Source organism: Orycteropus afer, unplaced genomic scaffold, assembly GCF_000298275.1.
Source record: "Orycteropus afer afer isolate SDZICR_OR568_19922 unplaced genomic scaffold, OryAfe1.0 scaffold00020, whole genome shotgun sequence".
NCBI lineage: Eukaryota > Metazoa > Chordata > Mammalia > Tubulidentata > Orycteropodidae > Orycteropus > Orycteropus afer.
This window is the reverse complement of record NW_006921607.1, coordinates 14578854-14594013: the sequence shown is the minus strand read 5'-3', so window position 1 is coordinate 14594013 and position 15160 is coordinate 14578854. Positions and strand designations below refer to the sequence as shown.

The 15160-nt window shown below is 39.9% G+C and overlaps 1 protein-coding gene across 1 annotated transcript in view; it reads right to left on the bottom strand.

Moving 5' to 3' along the window:
- The window catches only part of CTNNBL1 (catenin beta like 1), a 169766-nt gene that overhangs the window by 76839 nt on the left and 77767 nt on the right, over window positions 1–15160 (bottom strand). The window contains exon 10 of the mRNA XM_007934654.2: window positions 1570–1751. Within this exon, the coding sequence (XP_007932845.1) occupies window positions 1570–1751 (182 nt within the window). The remainder of the gene's footprint in view (window positions 1–1569; window positions 1752–15160) is intronic.

Here is a 15160-nt window from a genome sequence, read left to right as displayed (position 1 = left end):
AACAACAACAGATCTCTAACAGGCCTTCATTCCTTTTCCCATAATAACATTTTGCTGAATTTCCATGGAGGGAAGGAAAAAAGACCAGCAGTGAGGTTAACATGTTTATAGTTGGTGCTTGGTCCATATCTGATTTGAGCTGGACTGAACAGTATTTGTTCTCAGCTCTCTGGTCTACAGTTCTTTGTATTGGCAGTTCTTTACCTGCTGCCTCTGAAGAGTAGATCTGATTGGAGAAAACAGACAGGTCACACCATCTTCTCTTTGTTGTTGTTGTTATGTGCCATCGAGTTGGACCTGACTCACAGCGACCCTTCCTTGGGTTTCCGAGGCAGCATTACTACGGAAGTAGATTGCCCAACTTTCCTTCCGAGGAGTGGCTGGTGGGTTTGAACCACCAGCCTTCTAGTAAGCAGTCAAGTGCCTTAGGCACTATGCTACCAGAGCTCCTACTTTTTTAGCCATCCCTAAACTAGCACCTACCAGCCACTCTGCAGAAGGAAGACTGGGCAATCTACTTCTGTAAAGATTTACTGCTTCAGAAACCCAAAGGGGGTCGCCATGAGCCGGAATCGACTCTATGGCAGTGAGTTTGGTTGGGTTTTTTGGAAACTAACCACTCAAAGTTGGGAGAGACTAAGTAAGGCAAGTTAATCTGAGAAGAGACAGACGGGAGTCCTTAAACTTTTATCTAGGAAATGAGGAGTACAAAAGATCCTGCAGATCTCTATGCCAATTCTACTGATCACAGAAAAAGCAAAGCAAAACACAAAGCCCACCCAAACCAAGGACAAATGTTGCTTTTGACAACAACCAAATTAGTCGGTCTATCAGTTGAGTTCTTCGCTCTACACCCCTCCCCCATACTTCAAAACAACCATCCGACCATGTAAATTCCCTAGTGCAGATGTCTGTGAGCCTCCAGCAGAACTGTCAGTGCTCATAAATCCCTGGCATTCCAGATTGCACTGCAGCTATTTATTGGGGGGTGGGACGCAGCAGGCCACTAGACAATAGCAGGAAGAGATTGGCCTAGCGGTAACTACTCTGGCTACAGTGCTGCAATTCATGGCAGCATTTTGCTGGGAGTGTGCACTATCAGGGAGGAGAAACATAAAAAGGGGAACCTGGGCTGTAAATAGTTTATTTCGGCAATTCCTGATGTTGGCTGAATCATACTTTAATACAGAAATACATGAAAGCACCACTCCGGAGGTGACAGGTGTTGCCACCTCATTACTCTTTTCAAAAGGGTCTTCCATCAGAGAGACATCTCGCTACAAATTACAGTGAAGAAAACAAAACCCTCACACAGACTTATTAACAGGCCAGAAGGAAATGGAACCACCAAGATTCAAGCAAGTGGAAAACCAGCAGAACAATGGCCACCGGTGCCCTGAGGTCTCTGGATTGCTCTTCCATGCATGGAAAATCAGAAGACAGAAAAGCACTCTCCGGCCCAAGAGGCCTCTCTTCAAATGCATGTCAAAGGGATTGTCAAAGTAGTTCTTGTTTCCCCCTTTTATCTTAATGCACCTATATTCCACTGATTTTCCTAGAGAATCTTACCTTCATGTTCCTTCTCAGTGGTCCCCACTTTCTTGATCTTCCTGGGAGATTTCATAAAGAGGGGAAAGATGGTTCTTAAGCCAAGAATGTCAACAAACTTATGGCAATTGTCCGTACCCTCAGGGCCAATCATGGCATGGTCCAGCACTTTGAGGGCACTGCTCCTGGAAATCTTCTTTTCTCTGTGAACAAGAGAAGTTTCCCATAAGGCATTTCATGGGGAAAAAGTAAAGAAGTACATCTGAACTTATGAGGCAGGCACACTGAAGGGAGGCCTACCCTATGACATACCTTTCAACCTATTAGATGAAAACCAGAAGAGAAAGTTAAAAACAACAAAACATAAATTAAAACTAATGTTGTAAAGACACTGTGAAAGTCACTCCTCTTCCACTACTGGGATGTAAATTAAATTTTCTTAAATTTAAACACTGATATCCAAAACCAAACCAAACTCACTGCTGTTGAGTCGATTCCAACTCACAACAACCCCTCCTTGGGTTTCTGTGGCAATATCTCTACAGAAGTAGATTGCTTAGTCTTTATATTAGGAGCTTTAAAAATGCCATTTGACCTAATGATTCTACCCTTGGGAGTTCTAGCCTTTGAAAAAATAAAAAAGTATTTACTACAGTACTCATAATGAAAAATTAAAAAGCAGGAAAAACAAAACAAAAAACCGAAACATCTTAAATGTCCAACAATAGGAAAATAGTTACATTATGACATATCTACCTGGAATATTACACACTCACGAACAAATAAGAGAGTCTGTAACTGAATCAACAAATTCTTATGGTCAGAATAAATACACAGGCAATGTAAAAACTTCCCTATGAAGCACTACCTCAATTATGTGAAAAACATGCAGCAAAAAGACCGGAAATAGATAAAAATGCAAATAGTTTATTTATTTTAGGGGTTTGTGATTATGGATTTTATTATTTCTTTTTGTTCTTAAACAGTTTTGAGATATAGTTCACATAGCTTACAAATGACCCCTTTAAAATGCACAACACCATGGATCTTCACAGATAAGTTTATTAACCTCCCCCTTTAACTATCACTCTCCTATTTTCTATACTCTATGCTCTCCAAAATCCCAACAAACAAATCCTGTCCAAATCGCAAGTCAACTCCAACTCACAGTGACCCTGTAAGATAGAGTAGAACTGTCCCCTAGGGTTTTCAAGGCAGTGAATGTGAATGTTTACAGAGCAGACTGCCTCATCTTTCTCCTAGGGAACAGCTGTTGGGCTCAAGCCACCAACCTTTTGGTTAGCAGCTGAATGTTTTTAACCACTATGCCACTAGAGCTTCCCCCATACCTCACGAGCCCTAAGCAATCACTAATTTACTTTGTATCTATGGATTGAATATAGAATATATATGATTGAATTATATTTTTAGGGTATCAATAAGGCATTGGTGATAAAGAGACTGAACAGATAAAAGAGAAAAGAATTAATAGATGAAGCAAAGTGATTGGTCAGGCAAAGGGAGCCAAGCCTGATCAAAACGTAGTAATAATATAAACCAAAGCCCTTTATCCAATTTCTCACCTCAAGTCAAGAAAAAAGAATCAGAAATAATATCCCTTTTGGATAATCTTTTGTAGAGGCAACATTATTAAAGCAATGTACTATCAGACTGTTAATGACGACAGAGAGTGCTATCCTGGGGCAGACTGGCTAGCCAGGATTGCATCCCAATGAGTGGAGAAAAGAATAGGTAAGAAGCTTGCTGATAATTCCGTTTGGTGCAAGGGTGACCAACCATCCTGGTTTACCTAGGACTGTTCCACTTTTGGCACCAAAAGTCCCACATCTCAGGAAAGCCCTTAGTCCCAGGCAAACCCAAACAACTGGTCACCCAACTTTGGTACCAACCTTGACAGATCAAAGGTGGACTGTGAATATTCCTTTATTCTCCCTACTATGGATCAAACAAAAGAACTCACATACATCCCAAAAACCCAAACCCATCACCTATGAGTCGAATCTGACTCATAGCTACCCTACAGGACAGAGTAGAACTGCCCCATAGGGTTTCCAAGGGTATAATCTTTACGGAAGCAGACTGTCACACCTTTCTCCTATAGAGAGGCTGTTTGGTTCGAACCATCAACCTTTTGATTAGCAGCCGAGGGCTGAACCACTGTGCCACCAGGGTTCCTAAAGAACTATAAATGTTCACAAATGACATTTAATCCAACTACCGAGTTGTTTTTTTTTTTTTTTTAAAGTGCTATTGAGCGCATGACTTCATACAGCAGGCACTAAGCTGGCTGCTAGAAACAAAGTCCTCTCCCTAAGCAATCTAAGGACAGACCAAAACCAAACCCACTGCCTTCAAGTCAATTCCAACTCACAGCGGCCCCCACTGGGTTTCCTAGGATGCAAATCTTTACAAAAGTAGATTTCCCAGTCTTTCTTTCCTGGACTGGCTGGTGGGTCTGAACACCTACCTTCTGATTAGCAGTTAAATGCCTTAGGCACTGCACCACCAGGGCTCCTTAATCTAAGGATAAAACCAAAACAAACCAAACTCACTGCCACTGAGTCAGACCGACTCATAGTGATCCCTCTTTGGGTTTCTGAGGCGGTATCTCTACGGAAGTAGATTGCCCAGTCTTCCTTCCGAGGAGCAGCTGGTGGGTTTGAGCCACCAGCCTTCTGGTCAGCAGTCAAATGCCTTAGGCAGTACACCACCAGAGTTCAAAAACCTGAAGCAATGGAAATTAAGTGGAAGGATGTGAGGGGTGGGGATCATTAACTTTATGTGGGAGAAGTCAATGAAGCTGCCAAGTGAAAGGTGACATCCCAACCGAGTTTAAAGAATGAAGGGAGGGAAGGGCAAACCATGACAGTGGTGGGGGTAGACAGCATGTATGAAGGTGGGGAGGTCTGCAAGGCAGAGTAAGAACTGCAAGAGCTACAGTATTTCTGAATGACGAGTGAAGCAGAATGATAAACTGACTGGAAGGACAGCGCTTGAGGGCAGAAGGGACAGGAGACTACGACAATAGTGTAAGTGAGAAATGACAGAGGGTTCTACCTATGACAGTGGTATGAAAAAGACTTATTTGAGAGAGATGTAAAATCTTTAATATCAGGTGCAGGGTAAAAAGGCTTCAAATTCAGCAGCAAGGAGTTTTTGCATCAAGATAAAATTCAAACCAGGAAACCAGACAAAAAATATATTTGTTTTCACTACAGCTGGACTTTAGCATGCTACTTTACAAGTTTGAATATACAAAGGTTATGACCAGGGCAGATAATCATGTGAGCAGAAATTAGGAATCTGAGAAACAATATCCTCATTGTTTAGTCACTCAGGGAAAGGCCTCTTGAAATGAATGACGGTCATAACACAGGGCACCTTCAGTTACCATGCAGCATCCGTTCACACCATTTCACAAATAACACAGAATTGTTTGCAATACTAAAGGTAAAAGACTCCGGGTCCCTCTTTTTCCCCTGTGTAAGCAAATTCAACAAACAAAAGATTTCAAAAGCAAAATGCTTCTTTAGGTAGGCAGTATAAGACATGTTTAAAGGGGGCAGTAATTGCATATTGATCACCATTTAGGCGAGCTGCATGGAGGTGAACTTTGGAATATTCATTGGGCTTAAGTTCAAACTTTCAGCAATCAATAGCTGTTTGGCCTGACTTTCTTGGGTTCACTTTATTTGAAATATTTATTCTACTGGAGGACAAGTAGTTTATCTTAGTCTTGTCTGGGTTCATCAGGTTGTCGATCACACTACGACCAGCCTCTATAAAACTGGGTGGTTGTGGGAAATGACTGAGAGGCATTTATTGTCTGCTACTCTGCTAAACTGAACCTTCCCAAGTATGGGCAAATTTTTTCTGCTGCAGTTTTAATTAGCTTATTCTTCTTACACAAAGAGTACGCTTTTCTTTGTTCATGTGTTCCTTCATCTAGTTTTACGGGGTACCTAACAGATGCCAGATATTATGTTGAGGATGCGGAGACAAGACACAGCTGATGCTTTTGAGGAGCTTGGCCAAAAGGGAGGAAACACATGCAGACAATAGAAGACTGAGAAAAGCCAACTCTTACAGAGGAGATATGTTTAAAGCAGAATGTGAACACAGGAAGGGTGCTGGCCGGCCGAGTCAGGAAGGCCTCATAAAAAGATGACGCTTGACTCGCCCCTCAGTGGGTATCTTATCCAGGCAGGCAAACAGAGACGGTATTTCAAGCAGTAACAAACTACAGCACATGCAAAGGCATGCGTAAACACGGAGCATTCAGGGAACTGGACCATGGCACTGCCAGAAATATAAAGATGGGCAACAGCAAAATGTGAAACTAGCTGATTTTGTGTATTTAGAAAGATGACATGTGTCAGTGTGTTAGTTATTTTTTTTTTCCGGGGTGGAGAAATGAAGCAAGAGGGAGGAAACATTAAAGGCAGAGACTGAGTTTTTTTTAAAACAGGTACAGTAATAGTAGACTAAAGGTGCACAGGGTTGAGTTCCGATTGAACCTAAGATACCAGTGGGACATGTCAATGACATCTACCATATATACAGATTCTGAACTCTAAGTATAAGGGGTAGGGATATAGGAAATTGTGAAAGAATCATTAAATCTATGGGTAGTAAATAATTCATAGTGTAAATGCAACTATCTTGAGAGGGTATAGAAAATATGCAGAAAATAAGTAAGGAAAAAAGTTCCTTCCCTCCCTGGCCAAAGAGACAGAAGAATGAAAAACAAAACGAAACAGGCACCCCTTAAAAGATACAATGACACCTGGATTTTCACAGCAAAAGAAGAAACCTGGACCCATACCTCATAATATATACAAAAATTAACTCAAAACGGATCAAAGACTTAATTGTAAGCACTAAAACCATAAAACTCTTAGAAGAAAGCAAGAGTAGTAATGCTTTGTGACCTTGTTCTTCATAAAATTCTTACATGTAACACCAAAAGCACAAACAACAAAGACAAAATGGATAAATGAGACATCATACAAACCAAAAACATCTGTTCAAGAATGAACTTTGTTGATACAAAGTGAAGAGACAACCTAGAAAATTTTTGGTAACCATATATCTGATAAGGGTTTAATAGCAAACCACATAAACACACCCACAGCGTCGCAGCCACTGTGTCAATCCAGCCGAGAGTCTGCATTGTTTCTGCTGGCCTTCTACTTTACCAGGCACAGTACCCTTCTCCAGGGGCTGGTCTCTTCTGACATGATCAAACCATGAGAAACGAAGTCTGGCCATTCTCGCTTTTAAGGAACATTCCGGCTGTACTTCCTCCAAGACAGATTTCTTTGCTCTTCTAGAAGTTCATGGTGCATTCAATATTCTTCACCAACATTAGAACTCAAATGTGGACCTCCATATTCACTGTCTAGCTCTCACAGACATATGAGGCTATCGAAAACACCATGGCTTAGGTCAGGTGCGTGGAATTCAAAGCAACATCTTTGCTTTAAACACTTTAAAGAGGTCTTTTGCAACAAATTTGCCCAGTGTAATACACTATTTGATTTCCTAACTGCTGCTTTCATAGGTGTTAATTCTGGATCCAAGTAAAATAAAATCCTTAACAACTTCAATCTTTTATCCATTTATCATGATGTTGCTTATTGGTCCAGTTGTAAGGATTTTTGTTTCCTTCATGTTCAGGTGTAATCCATCTTATAGACTGTAGTCTTTGATCTTCAACAGTTAAATGCTTCAAGTCTTCTTCACTTTTAGCAAGCAAGATCGTGTCATCTGCATATCGTAGGTTGTTAACAAGTCTTCCTCTAATCCTTCTTCATATAATCTGGCTTCTCTGATTTTTTGCTCAGCACAAAGACTGAATAAATGTAGTGATACGATACATCTCTGATGCACACCTTTCCTGATTTTAAACCATGTAGAACCCCTTGTTCTGCTGAAATGATTGTCTTTTGGTCTCTGTATAGGTTCCTATGAGCACAATTAAGTGTTCTAGAATTCCCATCTCCTCAATGTTACCCATAATTTGTTGTGATCCACACAGTGTAAAGCATTTGCAAAGTAATTGAAACCCAGCTAAACACCTTTCTGGTATTCTGTTTTCAGTGAAGATCCACCTGAAATCAGCAATGGTATCCCTTGATCCCACATCGTCTTCTGAATCCTGAATTTCTGGCAGTTCCCTGTCAATGTACTGCTGCAACAGTTTATTATCTTCAGCAAAATTTTAGTTGCGTGTGATATTAATGATATGGTTCAACAATTTCTGCATTTTGTCAATTTCTGGAGCCTTGTTTTTCACCAATGCCTTCAAAGCAGCTTGGACTTCTTCACTCAATACCACTGGTTCTTAATCATATGCTACCTCCTAAAATGGCCAGACACTGACTAATTCTTTATGGTACAGTGACTCTGTATTCTTTCCACCACCTTCTTCTTCTTCTTTTCTTTTTTTTTTTTTTTAAATTGCGGTGATTTGGGTGAAAGTTTACAGACCAAATTCACTTTCCATACAGCAGTTCACATGCACTTTGTCTCATGACATTGACCACAATTTACCCCAATGCAAAAGCTCCCCTCCCACTTCCTCCCCATAGTTACCTCTTCCCCGTGTCCTTCCCACCATGCACTCCTGCCCCGAGCTATGTCTCTGTGCATACACAGCCCTTCTATTCTCCCATGATTGTTCTCTCCAAGGAGTTTATCTACCTCAGGTAAATGTTCACATCATATGCCTGTTTTTTGTTTGGCTGGAAGCCACAGGTGTGGGTTCCAGATGTCAAGGACAACTAGGGGCCACAGTCTCAGTGGATCTACCAGCTCTATCAGACCAGCAAACCTGGTCCCCCTTTTTTTTTCCCTCCAAATGATTTTGAGTTTTGTTCCACATTGTTCTCTCACTCTATCCAGGATCTCCTACAGAGATCTCTCTCTGAGTGGTTGACAGTGGTAGCCGGGCACCATCTAATTCTTCTGGTCTCATAGTCATATAGGTTGAGGACTGAACGGTGTACCAGTCACTGGCACTAATTGTTTCCATGAATCTTTGTTTTTCTCATTCTTCTTTGCTCTGGACAAGGAGAGACCCATCATTGCATCTAGATGGCTGCTTGCAAGCTTTTATGATCCCAGTCGCTACACGCCAAAGGAGGAGGTGAAACAATGTTTCGTGTAGTGTGTTATGCCAATTGAGCTTGATGTCCCCTGTGACTATAGTCCTGAGCCCACAGGTCAACTACTCGCTCCCTCTGTGTAGCTGGCTGTGGCCAAGAAGTGACTACAACCTTGTCCCTTGTCAACTCTACTATATATTTTGGAATTTTTACCGAACATACCAATACACTTGTAGAAACATTGTCTGCCAACCCTATACATGGTCTTGGGCACACTCCCCCCTGTATAGACCTAATAGTTCAGCCTGTCCACCCATCTATCCAGCTGTATATCCATGTTTGCCTTCACTGTCAATGCAGTACTGTATGTGCAAAAGGGTTCAACTTTGTTGTCTGTACCTCCCATGTACCTCTGTGTCTTCTTCTTCCTCAATGCCACCATGTTGATCACTCACATTTGGTACACTGCCCTTCTATTCACCCAAATCAATACTTGTTTCTACTTGTCTAACAGTGTTTCCTCCCCTCTTCTCCCACTCCTGGTAACCAACAAAGAAAATTTCCTTCCATATATAAACCTTCCCTTGACTTTTTACAGTAATGGACTAATACGATATTTGTCCTTCTGTGATTGACTTATTTCACTCAGCATAATGTCTTCCAAGTTCATCCACATTATGTGGTGTTTTGCAGATTCTACATTATTCTTTCGGGTTGCATATTTCATTGTGTGTATGTACCATAGTTTGGTTATCCATTCTTCAGTTGATAGACACCTAGGTTGTTTCCATCTTTTGGCTATTGTAAATAGTGCTGCGATGAACATGGGTGTGCATATATATGTTCTTGTCATGGCTCTCACTTCCTTAGGATATATAACCAGTAATGGAATAGCTGGGTCAAATGGTATTTCTAATTCCAACTTTTCAAGGAATCACCACACTGCTTTCCACAGTGGATGTACCATTTTACAGTCCCACCAGCAGTGTACGAGAGTCTCAATCTCTCCACATCCTTGCCAGCATTTGTTATTTTCGGTCTTGTTGAACTTTGGTACTAGTGCTGGGGCAAGATGGTATCTCATTGTTGTTTGGATTTGCATCTCTCTAATGGCTAATGATCGTGAGCATTTCTTCATATGTTTGTCGGCTGCCTGAATATCCTCTTTGGTGAAGTGTCTATTCATGTTTTCTGCCCATTTTTTAATTGTTTTATTTGTATTTTTGTTATTGAGATGTTGGAGTTTTCTATAAATTCTAGAGATAAGTCCCTTGTCATATATGTCATTGCCAAATATTTTTTCCCAATCTATAAATTCTCTTTTGACGCTTTTGGAGAAGTCTTTGGAAGCACATAAAAATTTAATTTCAGAAGGTCCCATTCATCTAGGTTTTTTTCTGCTGTTTGTGCATTTGGGGTTATGCTTGATAGTCTATTTATGCCATATATTAGGATCCCTGAATTTATCCCTAGTTTTTTCTTGAGGAACTTCATAGTTTTAGGCTTTACATTTAAGTCTTTAATCCATCTGGAGTTAGTTTTTGTGTATGGTGTGAGGTACAGATCTTGTTTCATTTTTCTGCAAATGGATATTTAGTTTTGCCAGAACAATTTATTAAACAAACATTCTCTTCCCCATTTAATGGATTTCAGCCCTTTGTCAAAGATCAGCTGACCACAAGTCAATGGATCAATCTCTGGGTTCTCAATTCTATTTCCCTGGTCTATGTGTCTGTCATTAAACCAATACCAGGCAGCTTTGACTACAGTGGCTGTATAGTTTCCACCTTGTTTTGATCTTCCCTGCATTGTTCAATATTTTACATATACAGTCCTTCAATACCATAACTCAAAGTTTGATTTTTTTCTTCAGTGCTTTCAGCTTGAGAAATGCCAAGTATGTTCTTTCCTTCTAATTTTCCAACTCCAGATCTTTGCATGTATCATTATAGTATTTACTTTGTCCCCTCACACTGCCCTTTGAAATCTTCTGTTCATCTTTTATTTCGTTATTTCTTCCATTTGCTTTAGGTACAGGAAGTTTCAGAGCCTCTCCTGATGTCCATTTTGGTCTCCTCTCCCATTACTGTCTTTTTAATGACCCGTGCTTTCTGCATGTCTGATGTCCTTAATGTCATTCCACAACTCATCTTGTTGTTGGGTCATTGGTGTGTAACACATCAAATCTGTTCTTGAGATGGTCTCTAAATTTGGGTTGGCTACACTCACGGTTGAATTTTGGCTCTTATGGACTTGTTTTAGTTTTCTTCAGCTTCACCTTAAACTTGCATATAAGCTACTGATAGTCTGTTCCACACTTGGCCCTTGGCCTTGTTCTAATGATATTGAGCTTCTCAACTGTGTCTTTCCACAGATGTAGTCAATTTGATTCCCTCATCTATACAGGTGAGATCCACATGTATAGTCACCGTTTTGTTGTTGAAAAAAGGTATTTGCAATGAGTAAGTTGTTGGTTGTGCAAAATTCTCCCTGTGATCTCCAGCATCGTTTCTATCACCAAGGCCATAGTTTCAAACTACCAACCCTTTTCTTCATTTCCAACTTTTGCATTCCATACACCAGTAATTATCAATAATACATCTTGATTGCATGTTTGGTCAATGTCAAACTGCAGAAGTTGGTAAAAATCTTCAATTACTTCATCTTTGGCTTTAGTGGTTACTGCATAAATCTGAATAATCCTAGTATTAACTGGCCTTCCCTGCAGGCATACAGATATTAACCTATCAATGACAGCATGCACTTCAAGACAGATCATAATATGTTCTTCATGATGGTGAATGCAATGCCACTTCTATTCCTCTCCATCATTCACTGCATAGTACATCATATGATCAGCCAATTCAAAATGGTCAATACCAGTCCATTTCCGCTCACTAATGCCTTCTGTTGTTGTCGTTGTTATGTGCCGTTGAGTTGGACCTGACTCATAGCGACCCCTCCTTGGGTTGCCGAGGCAGTATCAATACAGAAGTAGATCGCCCAACCTTCCTGCTGAAGAGAGGCTGGTGGGTTTGAACAGCCAGGCTTCTGGTTAGCAGTCAAGTGCCTTATGTACTACAATACCAGAGCTCCTATTACTAATGCCCAGGATACTGATTTTTATATGTACCACTTCATTTCTGACAACTTCTAATTTTTCTAGATTCATATTCTGTATGTTCCATGTTCTGATTATTAATGGATGTAGCCAGCTGTTTCTTCTCATTTTAATTCATGTCACATCAGCAAATGAAGGTCCCCAAAGCTTTGCTCCATCTATGTCATTAAGCAACTCTACTTTGAGGAGGCAGGTCTTCCCAGTCATATCTTGTGTGCCTTCCAATCTGTGGGCTCATGTTCTGGCATTGTATCAGACTTATTCACTGCAAATACCTTGCTATTCATAAAGTTTTCAGTGGCCAACTTTTTTTCAGAAGTATAGCTGGCAAATCCTTCTTCTTACTCTGTATTAGCCTGGAAGCTCTGCTAAAACCTGTCCACTGTGGGGGACCCTGCATACCAGTGTCATAGCTTCACACAGTATCACTGCAACACACATGCCATCAGAGTAGGACAAACTGTGATGGAATAGAATATTACTTGGATATAAGGAGAGTAAGTTTTGATACATGTTACAACATGGATGAATCCAGAAATTATTATGCTAAGTGAAATAAATCATGTACAAAAGGACAAATATTATATGATATACTCATATAAAATATCTAGGACAGGCAGTGTATAGAAACCAAAGTTTATTAGTGGTTACCAGGGATGAGCAGGAAGTGGGGAAAGTGGGGACTCACTGCTTAGAGGACACTGAGCTTCTGTCAAGGATGATGGGAAAATTTGGAAAGGGATAATGATGATGGTTGAACAATATGATAAACATAATTAATGTCACTTACTTGTATATAAAAGATGTTAAAGTGGCAGATGATTTGTTAACATATATACTTACTACAATTGAAAAAAAAAAAAAAACTACTGCAAACCATAAATTAATCCTGATAAAAAATTTAGATAAAGCTATATATTATTCAAAGCAAAAAGAACAACAAACAATATACTGTAGGGTTTACAACATGTAGAAGTAGAATGTATGAACTTAGTAACGTAAAAACAGGGAGAGAGAAATGGAAGTTTACTTGAAAATAGACTGTGATAAGTTGAAGATGTACACTATAAACCCTAAAGTAATCACTAATAAGGCAAAGAGGGAGACCTATACGCTACCTGAAAAAATAAAATGGAATAAAAAAAAAAAATACCATTCATCTAAAAAATAGACAAAGGAAAAATGGGGAACAGAGATATCAACTCACCCCTGAAAAAACAGCACTAACCATAAAAACAAAAAGCAACATGCTGGTGAGGTTGTGGGGAAAATGGAACTCTTATACATTGCTGGTGGGACTATAAACTGGTACAACTAGTATGGAAAATGGTATGGTGCTTCCTTCAAAAAGCTAGTAATAGAAATACCTTATGATCCAACAATCTCATTCCTAGGTATATATCTTAGAAATATAAGAGCTATGATATGAATAGACTATGCACACCTATGCTCACTGCAGCATTATTCACAACAGCAAAAAGATGGAAACAACCTAAAGTGCCCATCAATGGATAAAACAAAGTATGGTACATACACACAAGGGAACACAACAATAAAAAACAATGATGAGTCCACAAAACATGTTATAACATGAATGAATCTGGAGGATACTATGCAAGTGAAAAAAGTTACAACATAAAAGAACAATATTACGTAATAGCGGCTTTTGTAAAAAGTAAAGGTTTACACACAGAAAGGGACGAAGGGGGAACCACTCACTAGACAGTAGACACATGTTAATTCCAGTTATGGGGAAGCTAATACACAATATGGAGAAGTCAGCATAACTCGACCAACGTAAATGAAGACACTGAGAGCTATTTAAGAATAAAGAACAATTATGGTAAATGGAGTAACATATACAAATTGCAACAGCAATAACGAGCAAAAAATATGTGAGTAGGTACATAGGTAGATATGTATACTATATGGGTGTGGGAAGGAGTATGGGAGCACATGCACATACATATATAGGTATATTTGTGGGCACAGGCATATACACATTTGTAGGTGCTGCATATATATTCTCATATACAGTAAAACACATGGCGGAAGTTATGGATATTTCCTAGACATAGTCAAACACTTTGTGGGATTGATGTACTGGGTTTAAAGGCTCAGGACTATAGTCTCATGGGACATCTAAGACAAGTGGTATAATTTAGTTCATAAAGATAACACCCTAAGCTTGGTGAGTAGGTCTAGGGTCTTAAAAGCTTGGCCATCTAAAATACAACTATTGGTCTCTTCCTGTATGGAGCAAAGGGAGTGAAGAAAACCAAAGGCTCAAGGAAGAACCTATTCCATCAGACTAATGGCCACATGAATGACAGCCTCTTCCAGCCTGAGGCCAGAAGAACTAGATGGTGCCCTGCTACCACTACACACCATTATGACCAGGGGCACAATAGACAGGGCCAGTTAAAATGGGAAAAAAATGCAGAAAAAAACTCAAATTCATAAAAAAAAGACTAAACTTACTAGACTGATAGAGACTAGAGGGACCTCTGAGATTACTGCCCTAAGATACTCTTTTAACCTGGAACTAAAGCCACTCAGAGGTCATCTTTTAGTCAAATAACAGAATGGCCTATGAAATAACCAGTAACACCTGTGAGGAATGCCTCCTTTATATAATCAACTATATGAAACCAAACAGTCAACATTTCTACAAAAGCAAAGATGAGAAGGGAAGGAGGGGCAAGAAAACTGGATGATGGAAATGTAGTAGGCAGGGTAGAAATCGTGAAAGTGCTGGTACATTATCAATATTGTAACCAATGTCACAGAACAATTAATTTGTATATGAATTGTTGAATGAGAATCTAATGTGCTGTGTAAGCTTACTCTCTCTCTCTCTCTCTCTCACACAAAAAAGATAGGGGGAAAGAAAAAAAAAGACTATATATGAATTGTTGAATGAGAATCTAATGTGCTGTGTAAGCTTACTCTCTCTTTCTCTCTCTCTCTCTCACACACACAAAAAAGATAGGGGGAAAGAAAAAAAAAAAAAAGACTACTTGCAAGATGCTCAATTTAAATCTAACTATAAACCACCATTTCAATAACCATGTTAAATGTACATGGCCTAAACATCCTAATTAAAAGGCAGAGATTACTAGACTAGTTGGGAAAAAAAAAAAGGAAGATCCAAATATATACTGCATATAACACTTTTTGGGAGCTCTGGTAGCATAGTGGCTAAGACACTTGCCTGCTAACCAGACGGCTGGCGGTTCAAACCCACCAGCCACTCCTCGGGAGGAAGGTTGGGCAATCCTACTTCCGTAGTGATACTGCCTCGGAAACCCAAGGAGGGGTCGCTATGAGTCGGGGCCGACTCGACGGCACATAACAACAA